At 39.7% G+C, this 21934-nt stretch overlaps 1 protein-coding gene across 2 annotated transcripts in view; it reads left to right on the top strand.

Annotated features, from left to right (window-relative positions):
- The window catches only part of VAMP4 (vesicle associated membrane protein 4), a 46434-nt gene that overhangs the window by 17949 nt on the left and 6551 nt on the right, over window positions 1–21934 (top strand). Inside the window, exons 1-4 of one of the 2 annotated variants that reach the window (XM_042924997.1) lie at window positions 1421–1584; window positions 4678–4797; window positions 11684–11730; window positions 15308–15358. In XM_042924997.1, the coding sequence (XP_042780931.1) occupies window positions 4732–4797; window positions 11684–11730; window positions 15308–15358 (164 nt within the window). In that variant the 5' untranslated portion in view covers window positions 1421–1584; window positions 4678–4731. Of the gene's footprint in view, window positions 1–1420; window positions 1585–4677; window positions 4798–11683; window positions 11731–15307; window positions 15359–21934 lie in introns of those variants that run through there. The other variant, XM_042924998.1, reaches the window with a different exon arrangement.

The following is a 21934-nucleotide window of genomic DNA, read 5'->3' as shown; positions in this document are numbered from 1 at the left end:
CCAAAATATAGGGGAGAGTCAAAGGGACTTTGTTCAGGTGATTAAGGGGTGGGACTGGCATTACCCCTCCCCTAAGCAATCTTACCAAAATGGTTGGCAGAACTAAAGAATTATGGTTAAAACAAAAAGAATTAGTTATACAAGTTACACAGTGAGGTGCTCCTACAGCTCAATCACACTCTTAAGTTGTGTAAGTAAGAAAGGCTGATGCTGTAAGTGCCTCAGACTCTAACTGGCTAAGGCACCAAAGGAAGGAGACACCCCATAACAAGCAGATTTACAGACGTAAAATCACCTGTGGAAGAAGGAAATAACTTTTGGGTCATCTGTGGGGTCTAGGGTAGTGTCACCATTATGCCTAAGCAGAGAAACTGTAAGAAGCTTTCCTTCTAGGTGGGTGGTGTCTTTCCAAGTCAGCCTGGGTCTGAGTAGTAAACTCACAGCGAGTCTAACGCCAGGTTTTCAGAAACTTCAACTGACAACCCACGGCTGTTTCTCAGCATCCCAGGATGATTGAATCAGAATCTCAAAGTAGTGTTTGGGCATTGTAGTTTTTAAAGCTTTCCAGGTGATTGAACTTTAGATAATCAGAGTCATCCCAGCCAGGGCATCTTCCAGTTAGGTACGTTTTAACTGGAAAATGCCTGCAACGCTGTATCAACAAGGGACCCACACGTATTAAGTGAAAAAGATGCGTAATGCACAAATGATCGGGGTGGGGGGAATGAGTAAAACAGTCCAGCAGCGGCGTGTGTGGGAGGAATGGCTAAGTGAAACAAGGGACCGTAAAAGCATAGTCTGGAATGGTTTTGGATTACTATGCCCACCTAATTCAGGCTTGGAAGTTTAAATATGATACTGAGGGGGTGAAGGGGAAGGGTGAAAAGAACAGTGGACAGGCCATACAAGGGTGATTTCCTACCTGAAACCTGAAGGCTCCGGTGTCTGGACCTAGTTATTTTAGGTTAAAAAGAATACAGGGGAAAGAGCACTGAGTCCTCGTCCCAAATCTGCCCAAACTAGCTTGCAGCCGCAAGTAAATCTAGACCAGAGATTCCTAACGTCTAAAATGAGGTGGGATTCGCAACCCTCAGTATCTCCCTGCTAGTCTAATTGCAACGATAAACAAGGGGTCACTTAGAGCTTCCGGAAAGGCCCGGACAATCCGAAGTAGTTCCGGGGCTGCGAACCATCCCCCTTGTTTTCTACTCGGTTTCTTTAGCCAAGGGTGATGGGCTGCGCCTAAAGCCTCTCCTAAAAGCCTCTTCCACCCCAGTCCCGGGCTTGTACAGCGCGCGCCCTGAGGGACTTCTCCCAGCTTCCTCCGCCTCCCCTGGAGGCGCTCCACTCACTCGATTCCTTCGACCATCTCTGCCGCCTGGGCCCGCCCCCTCGCCCGGCGCCAGGCCGCGGAGCGCCGATCGGCTCGATGAGCGGGGGCGCAGCTGCGGCGGAGCGGCCGACGCCGAGTCCGCGTCCACAGTCTCCCCCTCCCCGTTTTCTTTCTGCGCTTCCCACTCCTTCCCCCGCCCTCCCAGCGCTGTCGGCCCCGGAGAGCTGCCCGGAGCTCCCCGGGAGACTCAGGTACTGGCGCCGGCCCTCTCGACGGGAGGGGCTGATGTGAGGAGGAAGGAAACGGAGACGACGCCCCTGTTCCGCCGCGTCCCAACGTCCGCGTTGGGCGGCGAGACCCGCCTGGGGCGGGGGTGGGGGGTCGGGGAGGGACCCCCGACTGGGGAAAGGCTGGATTCGGGCCAGGTGTCGTGGAGGAGGACGACCTGGACGGGGGTGTGCGGGAGGGGGGGAGAGGGGGAGAAGAATGGCAATTGAAGGGTGCTCTGGGAGATGGAACAGTGGAGGGCGTGGGGAGGGTTTGAGAAGAGTGGGAGACACCCTGGAATGTGAGTGGGTATCTTGGGGTAGAAAGGACCAGAGTTAGGAGCAGATGTCGGAGGACGAGGCCTGGTGCGACAATTGGGGTGGAGGGGGGGCGGGGGACCGAGCTACTTGCTGGAGGGGATGGATTTGTTTCATTATTTAAAGTCAAGGGAGAAAGAGCGCCAACGCTGCTGGCGTGTTTTATAACGTCCAGGTGACGTGAATCATTACAGTTTGATAGTTTTTGTAACATCTCCAAGCTGTGTCCAAGTCACATATTTCCGTGAAACTGCACCAGTCAAGACTGTTGATGGAGATAAGGAAGAGGAGTCAGAAGGGAATGGAGGCGGGGAAAAGGGAACCCTCTGCCCAGATTCAAGCTTTGTGTGAAATGAAATACATAGGGGTTTTTGTTCTGTGCCTAAAGCAAAAAAGAGGCCAACGTTTGCTAAACAAGTTAGAGGTGTATTACATGTAAAGACATTGAATAGAAAACTGCTGCCTCTTAAAAAATATATATACACGAAATTGTAAACGTATGGTCATGACATAAGCATATGGTGATGTGACATTTTTAGAGTGAATTGTGTATTGCTCTTCCACTCTCAGTGTGAAATGCATGATGAAAGCTCTCTTATTTACATATTTACCCAGACACAAATCCCTGAATTCATGTGTAATTTTTGCAGGGGAAAGTGTAGGTAGAAATATATGCCTGATTTCTGAGCATTCTTTATTTCTACTAGTTATTTGACACAAATCATCAGTTGCATAGTTAATCTTGCCTGATGCTTTGCTGATGGCTTTTCTGTTGTCAGACACTTTTCTTGTCTCCGTGAGGTGGTCCTTGGATTATAGGACCTGATTATGGTGTTTGCTCATCATTAAACTTGTAGCTTTACTGTAAATTTCATAAAGATGTAAGTCTGCCTGTTTGGGGGGTATTAAAGAAGCACCTTTGTTGGGTTTAAAATATAAATAACATACAGGTATAATTAAAAGCTCAGATTTTTCACTTGCTACCTGTTTTTTCCTGGAGTCTGTAATATTTCTGTGTGAATGAATTATTCTGAAATCAAAGTATGAGGAATAAAATGGGCCAGATGTACATGACAGAAATATTGTGGGATGAACTCTAGAACTGTTACTTAGGTAGCAAGAATTTGATTTTTGTTACAAGTGATTAGGTTTCTGATTTAGAAGCATTTCTTATCAAAGAAAAGTGTATCAATTTGTTTTGATAGGACACTACCTTAAAATATTACTTTTACTTGGTTTATGAAACTGGACTCTGGGCTTGTATATGTTAACTAGCAAACTGATGCCTAATTAAAGATCTTAGAGGTGATTTCTTATGGAAGGGGAAAGAGGGCTGCTGGGTTGTTTATAGGGAAGTGGTCTTTCTTTTTTTTTTTTTTTTTTTTTTTGTTTTTTGTTTTTCTCTAAGTTTATTTCTTGTTGAAACTAAATGTCTATTCATATTTTTTAGACATAATAGGTCTGGGAAGTGGTCTTTCTAGAACAGAACTGTGTAACTTGATAGGCAGCTAATTGAATAAATATTAAAAGTGATCATGCATAGCCATCGGTTAATTTGGGTCTATGTGTCTGCTGTTTCAATTGGTAGAGGGAATATTACTTACTTTTCCTAAATTAAATTCTCTTTTAGCTTCTTAGTGCCTACATTAAAGGAGTATCACATAGACTAAAAGAAAATACGTGTAAATCACTGAGCACAGTGCATACCACATAGTAAAAGATTCAGTACTTTAGCTAGTAGCTATTCTCATTTTTTATCCATCTTCTAATCCAAGAAACTGAAAACTCATGTTTGCATGTCAGCTTTTTCTCCAGAAATTTTGAATAAGCTGCATACTCAAGCATTTTCTTGGAAAACCACAATGCATATTAGCATATGAAAAGCTGTGAAACTTTCTGTAGGAAAAAAAGAAATAAAACCAAAACCAAAGAAAACCAATAACAACAACCAAAAAAACCCTTCAAAACAGCATCCTGGCTCTGTTTAACACAGTATTTAATAAACATCCCTTTTCTTAGAGCCTAGTTCTGTGCTTTAGAATAGGGTGTTATAATTTACAGAATGTTTTTGCATGAATTATCTGATTGACCGTGCCAACTCCATGCAGAAGCCTAGAAATCACTATTTCACACTTGAAACGGAATCATGGTTTAATCAACTAACTAAAAATTAGAGAACTAGGAGTGTTCTGTCTTCTAATTCCAGGTTAAACTCTTAAAGCATTTAATGCCTCATTTTCTCCAAATTTCCCCCACTCCTAGGCAATCTGCTCTTTAATTTTATAAAAACTTTCACTAGGGGCACCTGGGTAGTTCAGAAGTCGGTTTAGCTTCCGAGTCTTAATTTCGGCTCGGGTCATGATCTCTCGGTGCCTGAGATCGGGCCCCGAATTGGGCTCTGCACTGACAGCAAGGAGCTTGGGATTCCCCCTCTCTCTGTCCCTTCCCTGCTCGCACATGTGCTCCATCTCTCTCAAAATAAATATTAAAAAAAAAAAAAAAAAAAAAAATCACTGATTTCCCCCACATGTTCTCTTTCACAAGTTACAAGTTACATCCATTTTCTCACAGTTTTTAACTTTTTTATGTATCAAGGCCTGGCATGGAGGACAGCATCACCCAGAATGAAGCAAGTGGGAAGGCAGTGGTTGAAGTCAGAGAAGTCAAGGAGGCTCCACCATACAAGGCTTTGAACACTATTTAAGTACTTTAGCTTTCACCCTCAAGTCTCAAATATGATGACATGCATTTTCCCTTAAGGTGGCGAATACTTGTTCTGCTGGGAAACAGAGAAGTACCTCTTGAGTAAAAAATATGCCTCCCAAGTTCAAGCGCCACCTAAATGACGATGATGTCACTGGTTCTGTGAAAAGTGAAAGGGTAAGTTCAGAATCTTCAGTTTTTAAACAGATTAAAAATATGCTTTCATTCCTTTTGTAAATTGTTTTAGAAAAATCTAAATTTTATGGCTGTATTCTACTTTATATTTTTTTCTTCATAGTAAATATTTAAAAGTATATGTTTCTTAGATGGGTGATTCATTTGAATCCTGCATCCATTATTGATCAGATTATGCTCACCGCTTCTTTCTAGTCTTTCAAAGAGAATGTTAAATACACAGGATCTTATTCAGAACTCTGGGCCAAAATTGGTTGGAATTGAGAGTTTTTAAGATGTTAGTAAGGTAGTTAAGTGCATTTTATATAACAGCCTTTTTAGTGTCTGGAGCAGCACCTCCAAGTATGTTAGTATTTCTCAGAGAAATGTCTGATCAGTAAGTAAAGCTAACATCAGTTCAGGCCAGGTTTTCCTCCAAATGAGTTTTGGCTCTAAACTTACAAAACCTCTTGGTTTTCAGAACTTTTTAGATTTTTGAAATTGCAGATAAAGAATTCTTGTTCTGTAACTGTCCTCGGAGTCCAGAGTAGTTTTTATATAATGTTCAATTTCCTATTTATCCCAGAACATTTTATGCAGATGTGTATAAATCTGAATTTTGGAAGACAGCATTTGATATGAATGTTGTAGATAGGTTACTTTTAGAATAAGCACTCACTAAATATTTATTAGGGAAGGAATTAGTGGTATTCTTTTTTATCCAGCAACCTAAAGCCCTTGCTCACTTCCTATCTCATTGCTATTCCTTCATTTACTGATTCATTTATTGACCACCTGCTATTGTGCTAAAAACCGGAGGGCCCATATAGAGCTTATAGTCTACCTGACTTCATTTTACATGTTCCTTTTTTGTATAAGCTCTGAACCTCCTATTATTCACTCTGCCCAACATCTTACAATTTAAAAGTGTCTTTTAGTATAATACAGGAAATGTGTCTTCCCTTTATCCTAACTTTCTGTAGTTTTTACTTGAAGGAGGTATAATCCACCAATAGACTAATTGCTTGTAAAATAAACTTTATATATAGACTTAAAATTATAAAATACAGAGTCTCAATCCACCACTGAGACTTGTAACTGTAACTGTTGTTGGTTGATTACTACTATGATTTATTGTAAAAATAGGGTATTGAATCAGAATTGAACAAAATTGGCTGTTTAAATAGAGACCTCCTTTTGAATAGTTACCAGATGGTGAAATTTGATAACTGGTTCTAATAATCTATAAATTACTTTTTAAAACTTTATTTAAAGTTTTATTCCACTTGCCCATTCCACTTTTTTTAGTAACAGGTTTATTGAGATAAAATTCATATGCCATACAATTCACTCTTTTAAAGTGTGTACAACTCAATGGTTTTTAGCATATTTGCAGAATTATGCAACTATCACTGCAGTCAATTTTAGGACATTTTCATTATTCCGGAAAGAAACCCTGTACCTTTTAGCAGTCATCCCCCATCTCTTCATCCCTTCAACCTTGCAACCACCAATCTATAGATTTGTCTACTCTGGACATTTTATATACATGGAATCATGCAATATGTTGTCTTTTGTAATTGGCATTTTGGACTTAAATCATAATGTTTTTGAAGTTCATCCATATTGTAGCATAGACCAGTATGCCATTCCTTTTTATTGCTGAATAGTATTCCGTTATATGGATATATCACATCTGTTCATCACTTGATGGACATTTGGGTTTTGTTTTTTTTTTTTAATATTAAGGACTTCTTGCATGCTGCTTTTGACTCTTGGCTATTTGACTATTAAGAATAGCAGTGTTATGAACATTCATTTACAGGTTTTTGTGTGAACATGTTTTCAGTTCTCTTGTGTGAATACCTAGGAGTGGAATTGTTGGGCATTATAGTAACTCTCTATTCAACTTTTTGAAGAATTGCCCAATTGTTTTCCAGAGTGGCTGCACAATTTTTACATTCCTACCAGCACTGTATGTGGATTCCAATTTCTCTGCATTTCGTCTACCAACCAGTTTCTCCTCACCACCAATTTTTCCTCCTGACACTTGCTATTATTATCTGCCTAGTGGGTGTAAAGCGTTATCTCATTGTGTCCTGTTCTCTTTTTTTGATAGTGTCTCACTAGCCCTTGTGTTTGTTCAATGAATGGGTGTAAAGACATTGATTTTCATGTGTGTTTCTTATAGTACAACTATAATAAATATATTTTATCATTAGTGTCCTTATCTTTTAAGGCACATAAACTGTTTCATAAATATAGTGACTGTTAAACTTACTAGCTAGAATAGCATTCAAGAAATATTTGTTGAAGGAATTAATTAATGCATCTCCCTGACTGTTACTGACTTTCAACATCTTTTCATGTGATCATTGGTCATTTCTTCTTCTGTCTGGAATTACCTATCTCTCTCCATTGACTATTTTTCTCCCTTGCCGTCTTTTTCTTACTGGTTCCTCAGAGCTCTTGATATAATACAGATGTCAGACCTTTTCTGAAAGTATGTTGCAGATTTTTTTGCCCAATCTGTTACTTGCCAGTTAACTTTGTTTATGATAGTTTTTCATGTTTAACATTTTTATGTTATCCATTAATCTTTTTCTCTTAAACTTCTGGAGTTGTGTGTTGCTTAGGAATAATTCAACCATCTTAAGAGTTAAATACTTATTTCATATATATTCGGTTTTTGTGATTTCGTAAATAAATGCATTTTCCTTTAAGTGCTGCTATGACCCATAACCTACAGATTTTGTTCTCTAGTGTTCCCCGTGTCACTTATTTCTAAATAGTCTGTTAAATTTCCATTACATTTTAATGTGTTAATTAGAAGAGTGTTTTAAAGTTTTATTCTGTTACTTTTTTTTTTAAGTTTCTTATTTCTGAGAGAGAGAGAGAGAGAGAGCGAGCGCGCGCACACGAGTGAGGTAGACAGAGAGGGAAAGAGAATTCCAAGCAGGCTCTGTGTTCAAACACATGAACTGTGAGATCATGACCTGAGCCTAGATCAAGAGTCAGACACTTGATCGACTGAGCCACCCAGGTGCCCCTTCTGTTACCTGTTTTAATTTCCACTGCATTATGCCTGGAGAATGTGACCTATGTAATTTCTAGTTTTTGGAATTTATTAAAATTCTTTTGTGGCACATCTGTTTCTTGGATATTTGAAATTAAAATTTGCTAAATATAAAGTTCTAGATTATTGTTTGTCTTCTTAGTTTCTCTATCTCTGAAGGGTATGTTAAATCTTCCCTATGATTTTGAATGTATCCATTTCTTTCTTTATAATTTGAGCAGCTTTTGCTTTATATCTTTTGCAACTATGTTGTTATATATAAACATCCATTGCTGTTAAATCTTTTTGGTGGACTATGCATTTTATCATTATAAAATCTTAAATTTGATTGTTTAATGCTTTTGTCCTAAATTTGTCTTTGTATTAATATTGCTAACTCTAACATTCTTTTTGTTAGAATTTGCTGATATATTTTTTCCCACCTCTTCTTTTCTTCCTTTATTTGATAATTTGTTTTAAGTGAATTTTTTGTAAACAGATATTGGCTGGAATTTTTGAACTCCAATCACATGTAGTTCTTTTTTTTTAATAGGAGCATGTCGTAGACTCTAAGTCTAAAGTTCTCTTTTGTCTAGCAAAAGAGCAAAGCAGGATTAAAACAAGAGATGGCTAATGTCCGGGAAAAAGGCAAGAGCCCCGAATAAGGGTCCTTGCCCCATATTTATTCAGATCAGAAGGCTTGCAAACGTGATGGGTGTGTATAAAGAGACAAAGAAACTAGGAACATTAACTTGTGGATGTGAGGGGGAAAGGGGGATTTTGAGGATACACAGTGTTTGGGGTTTGGCTCAATATAAAATAAATTCCAGGTGCCAGGCAGATGGGTAGATGGTTGTTAACAGCAGACAGGAGGCGCTGTGCCTGTTTATCTTTGCCAGCCTAGGAGATGAGACAGATAGGGGGAATAACCTCAGGGTTAATAAGCCACCTTGGGCTGCTTTGCCTGCAGTGCAGTGGTCCAAAGTCCAATTCACCAATTTACCTGCCCTGGCCCTATTCTATGAAAGCAGCTTTCTGCTGTAGTACTAAACTTGGGGTGCTTTCACCCTGAATATCTAATCTTGTTATTCCTATGTATTGGGCACCTTTGCGCTGATTCTATTTCAGGCCTTTGTCTCTCTCTATATATTTTTGGGGGTTCAGCACCCCTCCCTATTTTGGGGTGCCTTTGCACCTCCCTATTCTTGGGGTGCCAATCTGGTTATCCAAACTCGGGTGTGAGCATTTTATGACTTTGTGTTTCTTTGTGCCTCGTTAACCCATTGGTGTAGGCCCAGGGAATTCCTAAGCTTATCCCCCACAGGAGCATTCATACCATTCACATTTGTTACAACAACTAACGTATTTGGGCTTTTTCTATGCTAGCCGGTCCCGCTGATGCCAGTGAATGCCCTTCCCCCTGATCTTTGGTTGGCCCTTTGTTACCATTTGGATCTCAGCTTAAGTTTCACTTCTTGAGAGTGATTTTCCATGACAACCTAATCTCATTTAGTCACCCTGTCACTTTCTATCCTATCTCTGTTTCAGTTCTCTGCGTAGCATTTGTTTTTGGGGTTTTTTTAAACATTTATTTTACTTTTAGAGAGACAGACAGAGTATGAGCAGGGTAGAGGCAGAGAGGGGGAGACACAGAATCTGAAGCAGGCTCCAGGCTCTGAGCTGTCTGCACAGAGCCTGATGTGGGGCTCGAACCCATGAACCGTGAGATCGTGACCTGAGCTGAAGTCAGACACTTAACCGATTGAGCCACCCAGGCGCCCCTCTGCATAGCATTTGTTACCATCGAATATTTTTCTGTGAGAGCTCAGACTTTGTCTTGTTCAAAGCTGTCTTGGTACCTAGAACAGTGCCTGACACATAGAAGATGCTCAGACATATTTATTAAAAAAATATTGAATACATCCTATTTTCATTTTTTCTCTCTGATATGTTATATATCATTATGCATAGATCATTATATTTCATATATTTTTCCTCTTTTCCCTGACTTCTTTGGCAGATTGATTGTTTTTCCTCATCTCCCCGGCCTCAGTATCACTAGGCAGTTTAAAAGTATCCTTCCTTTCTTCCTTTGTATCTCTTTTTTGTTATTAACTTCATATTTTAACAGTGATGTTTAAATCTGTTTTCTCTGTTAACATACCAAACACCACGTCCCTTCCATTGTTTTACCTCCTCATTCTGGCCCACTTTCCCTGCCTCCACTTGTCTCCCCAGCAGGTGCAACTGTCATGTTACTTCCTTGCTTCACTCTTCCACTCCCAGCTTCTAGGTTTTGTTAGAATGGTTTGGGGCTCTTTTAAAGCTTCTCCTTATATTATACCTTTTCTTTTTCAGTAGCTATAAGTAGTTCACAATCACATTACCATATTTATTCAAAATTGACCACACATTTTATTAGGTTCATTGATTGTATCGATCTCTGTCTTAGAATCTTTGCTCTGATTTAATTGGGTTTTGTTGTTGTTTGGGCTGGTGCAATTCCTTGAGTAATTTTCTCAGAAAAGGCAATAGGTGATGTATTTGTTTCCTATTGCTGTTGTAACAAATTACCACAAACTCAAAACAACACAAATCTATTATCTTCTAGTTCTGGTGACCAGAAGTCCAAAGTGGGTTTTCCTGGGCTAAAATCAAGGCTCTGGCCAGGCTGTGTTCCTTCTGGAAGCTGTAAGGGAGGGTCTGTTTCCTTGTCTTTGCCAGCTTCTAGAAGCTTCCCATCATCTTTGGCTCATGCTCCTTCCACTGTCTTTAAAGCCAGCAGTATAACATCTTCTATTCCCTCTCTCTCCCCCACTCGTCTGTCCCTCTTTCCTCTCTCTCCCTCCCTCTCTCTCCCTCCCTCTCTCTCCCTCTCTCTCCCTCCCTCCCTCCCTCTCTCTCCCTCCCTCTCTCTCCCTCCCTCTCTCTCCCTCCCTCTCTCTCTCTCCCTCTCTCTCTGGCACTTCTGCCTCCCTCTTTTAAGAACTCTTGGGATTATGTTGGGCCCACATGAATAATCCTTATTGATCTTCCCATCTCAAGACCCATAACTCAGTCGCACCTGCAGAGGCCCTCTTAGCATGTGAGGAAACAGTCACGGTTTCTGGTTTCTGTCTTGGGGAGCTGTTATTCTGTGTACAAGCTGTGTACTATTGAAGTTCTTCCATGCAGGAAAGTCTGGTTGCTGCTCTTCATTAGGCTCCTTTTAGAACTTTATATCTTCCCCTTTTGGGGAGAGGGTGAGATCATCTTCATTTTAAGGAAAATAGTTGCATCTTATAAAGTAAAACTGTAAAGTGGTTTTTGTTTGGAAGTTCACATATGTGTAGAAGCTTATTTGTGAACTGTGAGGGCAGTAGGTGGACTGTGCCAATTCTTAAACCCTTGTGTCTCAGCTCCCAACCTGTCCTCTATACCCTTCTGTCTGATGCTAGAGTTGGACTCAGCAACTGCATTTCTCCTTTGCTGCGTGGCTTCCTATTAGGTTCTGCCAGTGGAGAGAGACTGGAAGGCAGGGGAAGGAGACGGGACTTAATGTCTTCCTGACTGACTACAGTTCTCAGTTCCCTGCTGGTTTCAGTGACCTTTCTACCGTGTTGTCAGTGATAGGATTCTGGTATTGCAAGCATTTTCTTCGGAAAGTTGGCAAATGTGGTTCTTTCAGCTTACGATAAAGCACATGTAACCACTCTTCCCTCTGTCTGGAAGCTTAGAGTTAAGAAATTTCACCAGAATAGAACTCCTTTCATTACTCCTCCCTGACAGTTTGCAAGACGTCTGAATCTGAAAACTCACATCTTTTTTTTTTTTTTTCCCCTCTTTTTTTGACAGAGGAATCTTTTGGAAGATGATTCAGATGAAGAAGAAGACTTTTTTCTGTAAGTTTTTTTTAAATAGCTTTATTGGAGTATAATTAACATCCAGTAAAATGCATATAGAGTATATAATATGAGTTTTGGTACATGTACTATACGCCTGTGAAATTATCACCAAAATCAAGTAATGAACATGACCGTCACCTCTGAAATTTCCTCGTACCCTTTGTAATCTGTCACTCTCCCAATCCCCAGGCAACCACTGGTCTAGTTTCTATCACCGTAGTTTGTGTTTTCTAGAATTTTTTAAATGGTATCCCACAGTATGCCTTTTTTTTCCTGGTATCATTCCCTTTGCATAATTATTTTGAGATTTATCCACACTACCCCATGTATCGATAGTTTATTTCTGAGAAGTATTCTATTGTGTGAATATACTGTAGTTCATTCATCCATTCACTTATTGATGGATATTTGTGGTGTTTATAAGTTTTAGCTATTGTGAATAAAGCTACTCTAAATGTCTATGTGCAAGTTTTTGTGTGGATTGATGCTTTCAGTTCTCTTGGGAAAATACTTAGGAGATAGTCGAGTGGCCGGTATATATTTACAGCTGTTTTCCAAAGTGATGCACCATTTTATATTCCCACCAGCATCGTATAAGAGTTCTAGTTGCTCTAAATCCTCGTCAGTACTATATATGGTCAGTTTTTAAATTTTAGTCATTCTTGCAGATGTGTGGTGGTATCTCACTATCGTTTCAATTTGCATTTCCCTAATGACAAGTTATGTTGGACCTCTTTTTTGTGTATTTGTCATCCCCATATCTTGGATTAAGTACATGTTAAAATCTTTTGTCCAGGTCTAAATTTGTCTTTTTATGTAGTTGTTTATGTATTCGAGATACAAGTTCTTTGTCAGATGTGTTTTACAGACATTTACTTTTCATCTGGTGACTTAATCTTTTCATTTTCATGACAGTATCTTTTGAAGATCAAAGTGTTGATTTTGATGAAATCAATTTATTACATTTTTCTTTTACTGTTTTTGCTTATTTAAGAGATCTTTGCCAAACCCACGTTTACTAAGATTTTCTCCTATGTTTTCTTCTTCTTTATTTTAATTTTTTAAAAGTTTGTTTTGAGAGAGAGAGTATGCATGAAAATGGGAGGGACAAAGAGAGAAGGAGAGAGAGAATCCGAAGCAGGGTCCGTGCTGTCAGCACAGAGTCCAGTGCGGGGCTTGATCCCACCAGCCATGAGATTGAGACCTGAGCCAAAACCAAGAGTCGGATGCTTAACTGACTGAGCCACCCAGGCATCCCCTCCTATGTTTTCCTCTAGGAATTTTCTAGTTTTGGCTTTCACATTTAGCTCTATAATCTGTTTCAAGTAAATTTTTATGTATGGTTGAGGTAAGGGTGAAGGATAATTATTATTTTTTTATTCTTTTATTTTTTTTGGCATATGGCTATCCATCCAGCTGATGAAAAGATTATCCTTTTCCCATTGAATTGCCTTGATACTTTGTCAGTTAATTGATCTGATCAGTCATCTACAGTTATAATTAGAAAGGGCTGTCATCACATAGACCTAAGTTGTATTTGCAAAGGCAGGAAGGAGGACGTATGTGGCAGGAGTTTTCTCTAGAGATTGGTGTAGGCAGATGTGCCCCCTCCTCCCCCAAACATTTGTCTCCCTCTTTGTTATAATTTTGTAAGATTTTTGTAGAGGCTTTTCCCCTACATAAAAACATTTTATAAAAATCATTGACAACCATGAAGCAGTGAACAACATAAGAAACAAATCCATTAATAGGAAATAGTATCATTTTGGCAAGGTCAGATGATGTGGGAAGATACCTCCTACATGTGACAAGATTTCCCAAGAGTCACAAAGCTAATTGCCACAGTGGCAAATATGGTAAAAAGCCTTAGACCTAGAGCACTAGCTACCCGTCAGAAAGGACCTCGTATTGAAAAGGCCTCGTATTGAAAAGGTTACATAAATGATTCTCTCAATGTCAGCGAGATACCTTGTGAGAAACACTAATTCTTCAGACCTGCAACGTACCCCTGGAAGTCCACTCCCAATAATGTACCTTTTGCAGAGGGCCTGACAAGCAGCTAGCACACTTGCTCAAAATACAGCTTCCACACACTGTGGGTCTGTTTGGGTGTTGAAGAGGAGACAAACCAAATAAATTTTTAAAAAAGAAATCAAAATCCAGGTTTATCACCCAGCAGTTTATCAACACCCAGCAATATTCTCAAGAGCCAAAAGATGGAGCAACCTAAATGTCCATCAGCAGGTGAATGGATAAGCAAAGTGTGGTGTATGGATATAGTAGAATATTAGTCTTAAAAAGGAAGGAAGTTCTGGGGCGCCTGGGTGGCTCAGTCAGTTAATTGTCTGACTTGATTTTGGTTCGGGTCATGATCTCACGTTTCTTGAGATCGAGTCCCACATCAGGCTCTGTGCAGAGTGCGCAGAGCCTGCGTGGGATTCTCTCTTTCCCCCTCTCTCTCTGCCCCTCCCCTGCTCACACACACACACACACTCTAACTCTCACTCTCACTCTCTCTCTCTCTCTCTCTCTCTCTCTCTCTCTCTCTCTCTTTCTCTTTCTCTTTCTCTTTCCAAATATTAAAAAAGGGGGGGGGGAGGAAATTCTGACATATGTTTACAACATGGATGAATCTCCAAGAACCTATGCTAAGTGAAAGAAGCTGTTCACAAAAGGATAAATTTTATATGATTCCACTTATATGAAGTACCTAGAGTAGACATCATTCATGGAGACACAAAGCAGGATGGAGATTGCCAGGGGCTAGGAGGAGGAGGAATGGGGAGTTAGTGATTAATTGGTAGAGATCTTTTTCTTTTTTGTAATTTTTTTTTTTTTCTAAGTAAGCGCTATGCCTAACATGGGGCTCAAACTCACAACCCTGAGATCAAGAGTCGTATGCTCCACCAACTGAGCCAGTCTCCCCAATTCTATTTTTTTTTTAAGTTTTATAATTTATACCTTATTCTCGATCATCAGAGGAATGCTAATTACTCAAAATGGATTATCCACAAGTTTTTATTTCCCCAATATTAAAATGGATTGGTTGAAATGATACAACACTTGACTAACAAATAACAGTTTGAGAAATGTTGGTATTTTCATAGACCTGAATTTCCCGTTAGCTTTGTTGATAAATTTAAGATGAGCAACAAAAAAAGAGTGTTTTGAATGGATTTTTTTCTGTATTCATTTTTGATAATCAGCATTTATTATAACCTAATTCAAAGGTGAATTTACTTTTTCTGTCTATAACTGATCAGAAAGCTATTCATAGTCACTGGCACTCTTGTTACGATGTTTCAGAGTTTAGTGATTACAACAACCTGTGTGTAACTTAAGGTTATATAAATTCTATTTTCTCTGAAAGTTTTAACATTCAGAAGAATGAGGTTAGTTGTGGCCAGTGAAGTGCAGATGTGATTACACATCACGTTCCAGCAATACCAGTTATGTGTGGTTCCTTGGGGTAAATTACTGGTCCATGTTTAGAATTAAGCCTGATTGTGTGTATGTGCTTTCTATTTTTTATTTTAATGCTCTCATTAATATGTACTTGGTATTTTGTTTTCAGAAGGGGACCATCTGGACCAAGATTTGGACCTAGAAATGATAAAATTAAGCAGTAAGTTCCTGAGATACTCATTTGTTTAAGTGATTTTATCATATTTCTGTGTGGACTCAGGGTTGGCAAACTACAGCCTAGGAGCCAAATCTGGTTACTGCCTGTTTTTCTAAATAAAGTTTTATCGGAACACAGCCATGCCTATTTTCTTATTGCCAGTGGCTGCTTTCAAACTACCATGGCAGATTTGAGTAGCTGTGACAAAGACCTTATGGCCCACAGAATCTAAAATACCTATTGTCTGTCTGGCCCTTTACAGAAAAAACTTTGCTGAGCCCAGATGTAGACTGACTATAACTACAGGATTGTAAAAATCCAGTAACTTTCTATTTTCACAAGGCTACCTCTGAATCATAGCTAAGGAAATCTGGTGCCTGTTTGTTGGTTTTCTTAACTTGATTACTTTATGTCAGATGCATTTATTTAGCATCATCTCAAGGTCAGTTTTGGTTTAAATCTGTGCTTGAGTCCCATTTTCAGAATAATAGATGTAATATCATAGGTTTGGTTTTTGGAAGTGCAGTTGTTTTTTGTATCCCTCCAGAATGTTGTCATATCTGTTACTTATTCTAATACATATATTGATCTAAGTTTTATGGGTAATTAATTTTCCGTTTAAACCTTTATCTGTATATGTTGGTGGTGGTGGGTGATGGGTAACGCGGTAGTAAATGTATCTAATGTCAGAAGGATCTGAGTCCTGACAAGAAGGGAGACAGAATGGGCAGAGCAGTGAAACAGCTTTGGAAACAGACTAAGTTTTGAATACTAACTATGGACAGTAAACTAAATGGATTCGGGATCTCAGGAGGGATAGCCACTGCTCTAGTTCAGGCTATAGTTGGCACATAGTGGGAAGGGTGCTGTGATAGGAAATCAAGTTACTGTTAAGATACTTGGGCTTTAGTCAGGTAGCCGTTGGTATGAAGAAAAAAATACCCACACTTCACCTAATCCTAGCTAATGGACTCTGAAATCAGAACCAAGGTTCCAACAAACTGAGTTCTGGACAGGACGTTTTCATTTTCTCTTACTGTCTGACAGATTGCCCTGAACTTAACAGTCTAAAACAACACGTACTTATCATCTCACGTTTTCCATGGGTCAGGAGTTCAGTCACTGCTTAGGTGGGCTGTCTGCACAGGGTCTCACAAGCCTGAAATCAAGGTTTTGCCAGGGCTGTGATCCGTTTACTGACTGAGCTCAAGTGGTATTGACAGAATTCTTTTCCTTGCAGTTGGAGAACCCATGATACTTGCTCCTTCAAGGCCAGCAGAAGAGTCTGCTGCTCCAAGTCTCTGTTGGCCAGTAAAGATACAAAGGACTGCTTAGATTCAGGCAGTCCATAACATGTAGGCAGTAAAAGGAAGAATTGCCAGACCCTCTGGGTTCTCGGACACACCAAAAATGACGATTCCAAGACAAAAGGGGCCGCGTGGCTGTAATAGGAGTTGCAGGGTACCCTGTTTCAGAGGAGCCGGTTCTGCACTGTAGCTCGGCGGTTTGATAGTCGGCACATACGCCCTGCAGAAAGCCTCATACATCATCAGAACCTGGGAGGTGGTAAGAAATTGTCTGTGGACAATCTTCTAGGGAGATGAGTGGGAGATGGCTTCACAAGCCATCCGTCTTCTCATGTCCTGGGAGGGTTACAAAACGTTCAGGGTCATCAGGATGCCACGGCAGAGCTGTTCCTCTACACTGAGCCAGAGTGACTTCTGTTCCACCCACGTAGTTCTCATACCTAAGCTGCTCTAGAGAAAAGGACTCCCCTGATGACACACTTGTTTTTTGTCCTGCCCATATGCTTGCTTTTGTCTCTGATATCCTTCTGCAGAGTGAGCCTAGTACTGAGTATGGCCTATTGAGTCTTCTGAATATGATTTTCCAGCCGAACCCCAAACCGCTGCTGGTTGTACCAAATAGGCATTGCAAACAAAGCATACGTCTATGTGAACAAGTGCCAGGCACATACACATGAATATGTATGTGTACATATTAATTAGCACACTATCTTTGGTGATCACAGAATTTTAGAAAAGTAAGGAATTGTTGAGTAAGTATAATGGTTCTCACTCTAGAGCTAAAATCTTGCCAGACTTAAAAGGTGGTCAGTCATCTAAACCTTGTGGGCACAGACTCATGGATGCTTATTTAACCAGGGCATGACTCCATGTGTGTGCCCAGAATGCCCCAAGATGGCAGAGCACAATCTACCAGACAGCTTGCCCATGGACAGATACCTGGCATTAGTCGAGTAACCAAAATTGTTAGCGCTGTTAGCACTGGTGAGTTCTTTAAGCTGTTATCACCATGTAATTTATAACATTTTAATACAGGGTGTTTCTTGACCTCATGGATCAGCAACATTATTACTTTGTTTGAATTCGATTGGCATGTTGCCACCAGATTATTTTCACAAAAAAATATTCAAGTGTTTGAGGGAAGATTTTTTTCTGGTTAGATTTAAAGTAATCACTTGCCTGTATAAAATGTATGATTCTCTTTGGAATGTTTTCTTTGCTTTTAAGTTAAATAATAGCTTTATAAATGCGACCCTAATGGATTACAGTCATTCTCTGTTCTGGGTAGAGAATTTCCTAACTATAGTCTTGGTCCAATCAGTTTAACTTTATAAAAAGGCCCCCAAGGAATGTTCCGTGATGTAACAGCAATATAGTTGCAAAAATACAGCATAACTTTAAACCTTCTTTTGTTAACAGTACCTTAAAAAGCCACAAGATGGGGGTGTTAACTGTAAAAATAAATATTTTCTTTATAAAATAAGGGAAAAGTGTTGCTGAGCACTTTTCTCTTCTTAATGGAAGAACACTGACAGTAAGCACAGGCTAAGGGTTAGGCATTGTGCTAAGCGTTTAAACATTATTACATCTAATTCTCACACGTGAGAGACGATCATGTGGGAAAATATGAGGCTCCAAGAGGTTTGTGACAGATTCCACAACACCGCAGCTTCCCTGTTGATTAGAATAGGGACGTTTCAGGAATACAAGTTGTGTCAGACTCTAAGGATGACTTAAGTCAACGTTGAAATACCTTTTCCTTTCTGCATGTTTTATCCTTTCCTGGGTATGTTCTCTCTTGTGTCCTTTCTTCTACCATCCGACTCTCCTTTAACTGGAAATGATATAAATCTCCACACCCTCCTATACAAACTTGCTTTTCCTTTGAGTTCTTAATTTTTTCTTTCAGTCAATGCTCATCATCTACGGACGCTCAGTTGCTCAAATTATAAATCTAGAAGTCCTGCACCCTTTTCTTGCCCCAGCTTCTTCACCAATGTCCAGTGAATCACTCGATACTTGAAATATCCCCTCCTCTTACCTAGAACTTTCCTACCATCAACCACTTTCATTACTCTGCCCAATTCATACTTCTCCCCTCAAAACTCAGTACCAGGATCTCGACGCCATCTCTCTCTGATCCAGGCTGAATTCATCTAGGCTGCATGACTGGTACCATGGGCTTCCTTCCATTGTGGCACTTAACACATGTAGTATAATCATGGATACCAGTTTTCCCCAGTAGACTGTAATCTTTCTAAAGACTGGACTTAAAACCTTCACATTGGTGTCCTCAATAAATAGTATCATAATAATTCCCTAATAAATGTTTTTTGAATGAATGAGATATTTCATTCAGATCCGAAAACATTTGTTGAATGCCTACTGGGCACATTTCACATGACCTAGGAAATAAAAGGACAAGTGGGACAGTCTCTGCTTTGAAGGCATTTGAAGTGTAATGATGAGGATAGGATCAACATAAAATACAAATAGAACCCAGTACTGTTAACTGCTGTGAAAATGTAAAAGGTAATTGCAAAATATGTTATTGCTTGTTTTTAAAAAATTACCCTTTATATTAAAACAAATAGATAATTTTCTCTTCTATGGAAGTTGTGTTCTGGGCATGAGAACATCTTAAAATACAGAAACCCAATTATGAGATTGTCCATTATTAAATAAGGGTTTTATAGTAGCTGGATTGAGTGTCATACCAGTGGATGGTGAACTTTATTTTGCTTTAGAATCGTGTAGTGTATTAAATGTCTATAGGAGCCATCATCTGATCATGTGTAGGGCTGCAGCACATGTTGTCCATTCCTACCCTGCAGAACCGCCTTACTTTAGGCTGTTGTCATCTCCTGCAAATGTTGAAGATAGCTACCTGGGTATTTCAAAACTAGTCGTTGATGAACAATAGCTGTGTTTCTGTTACAGTTGTCACAGTGAAATGGAGACCTCCAGGGGCACCTGGGTGGCTCAGTCGGTTGAGCGTCCAACTTTGGCTAAGGTCATGACCTCACAGTTCGGTTGAGCGTCCAACTTTGGCTAAGGTCATGACCTCACAGTTCGTGAGTTAGAGCCCCGCATTGGGCTCTGTGCTGACAGCTCAGAGCCTGGAGCCTGCTTCAGATTCTGTATCTCCCTCTCTCTCTGCCCCTCCCCAACTCATGCGCGCCCTTGCTCGCTCGCTCGCTCGCTCTCTCTCTCTCTCTGTCAAATATAAAAACATTTAAAAAAAATGAAGACCTCCAGGTATACTGCCTCATTATATCTTCCTCAGGTAACTGGGTATGCTTTTGCAGGATTTATACTCAAATTGTTTGCTTATTCAACAAATGTTCATTGAATGGGTACTCTGCTCTGAGCACCGTGGCTGGTACTAGGGCTGCAAAAGTGAACAAGATAGGCACGTTTTCTGCATTCATCGAGCTTAGTGGGGGAAAGGCAGAAAATCGGTATGTACTTTCACTTAGTGTTAAATGCTCTAAATGGAGAAGTGGGATGGGGACGGGCTGTGTCACAGCTCTAAGAGTTAATGCAGTACGCTCCTTGCACATTTGAACTTAAGTTCCATGAGAGCCAGAATTGTCTGCTTTCTTCAGTACTGTCTTCCCAGTGCCTGAAACAATACGTAGTGGGCTCTCATTAATTATTAGATATATTAATTAGTTGCTTAAGTATTTGTGCTATTGTTCTTAGATAGGGTGAACATCTTTAGCTCTTTGTTTAGATGGTTAGGAATTGCAACAAGACATCTTAGGGATTCAGGGACTTGTTAGATCTTTTTGGGCAGAAGAGAGCTTAGATCTGCTTGTCCCAGCTTAGATCTGCTTCAGTCTAATATTCAGTAGAATCTGAGGCACAGAACTCTGGGGAGCTGTGGTGAACCCTGAGTCTGTGTGTGGATAGTCAGTGGGTATACCATAAGAAGGAAGGACTGTCATCACACATAGCAATTGCTACTTGAATCTGAGACTACTTCTGAACCCACCTATGTCTAATGGGGCCTCCATTTTGATTTTAAAGCAAATTTTTTGAAGATACAGCTCTGTGATAGGGAAGAGATAGAACTCTTTTTTAAAAATTACACATCCATGCCTTACTCCTGACTCAATGGGTTAGTTTGAGGGGTAGTGTGGAATAGAGGACAGAGACAAGAGGTGTATTGTGAGTTTTTTTTAAAAAACCTTATAATTGTGACATTGTGATAATTGACACAGTTCTTTCTTCCCCAACTAGAAACAACAATTACATGTCCTTATATATGCCATATATATAATATATGTGTATATACACACACACATACACACTATATAGTGTATGTACATAGTATATATAAAGAGATATATAATCCAATGCATTTTAAACGTATTTTGAGTTGTAAGAACCATGAGTTCATTTTATTTCTCCTTTTAAATATTTCACTGGTATGACAATTTTAAGAAGTAATTTAAGGTAATTTTTGTGTAACAGAACAGAGGAAAACTAAACACTGTAAGTTACTTAATGCTTCTGTGTTTATGTACTTGAAGCTACTCTTGAGTGAGAGCAGGCAGCTAAGAACCAGTGAAGATGAATCCTGACACGGGGCTCGATCTCCCGACCCTGAGACCATGACCTGAGCCGAGAAATCAAGAGTCGGATGGATGCTCAACCGACTGAGCCATCCAGGCACCCCAAAGATTAAATCTTTATTAGACAGTCTGAAATTTGGTTAGAACAGGCCCTCATCACCTGACATAAAGGAGGAAATTATATTTTCATTTTGAAAAACAGCAAAACAATTTTTCCTTTCTGCTCTCTCTTGGCCGCTTCAAAACCTTTCCAGGTGTGCCAGTGTCTTAAACCCTGTTTGTTTATGAGAAAACTGATGAGCAGTGAATGGTTATAGCCCCTGATTATCAGTGTACATTTCCATTTTGGAAACTGAATATTTTCATAAGCTGATAACATCCTAGGCAAACTCCTTTGTTAGCCTTAGTGTATAAACACAGCAGAAGTACGTTATAGCTGTGTCTGTGATGCCCCAGTAGCCTGTTGAAAAGCAGATTAAACTGGATTAGAGTCAAGCTATTTGACTAAATTCTAAAATCACTGGACATTCTGGCAGTACATTTAATTTGCAGGAACAGGGCTAAAAACAAACCATCTTTAAGTTAAATATTACTTTTACTTATCTTTAATTGCCTGGGTATTCAAGCCCACAAATGGAAGGACATTGCTACATAACCTTAAATGTTTTGAGTTGAATAATTGTCTGAGAACT

Source organism: Panthera leo, chromosome F3, assembly GCF_018350215.1.
Source record: "Panthera leo isolate Ple1 chromosome F3, P.leo_Ple1_pat1.1, whole genome shotgun sequence".
In the NCBI taxonomy this organism is placed as follows: Eukaryota; Metazoa; Chordata; class Mammalia; order Carnivora; family Felidae; genus Panthera; species Panthera leo.
This window is presented reverse-complemented; position numbering and strand designations above follow the sequence as displayed.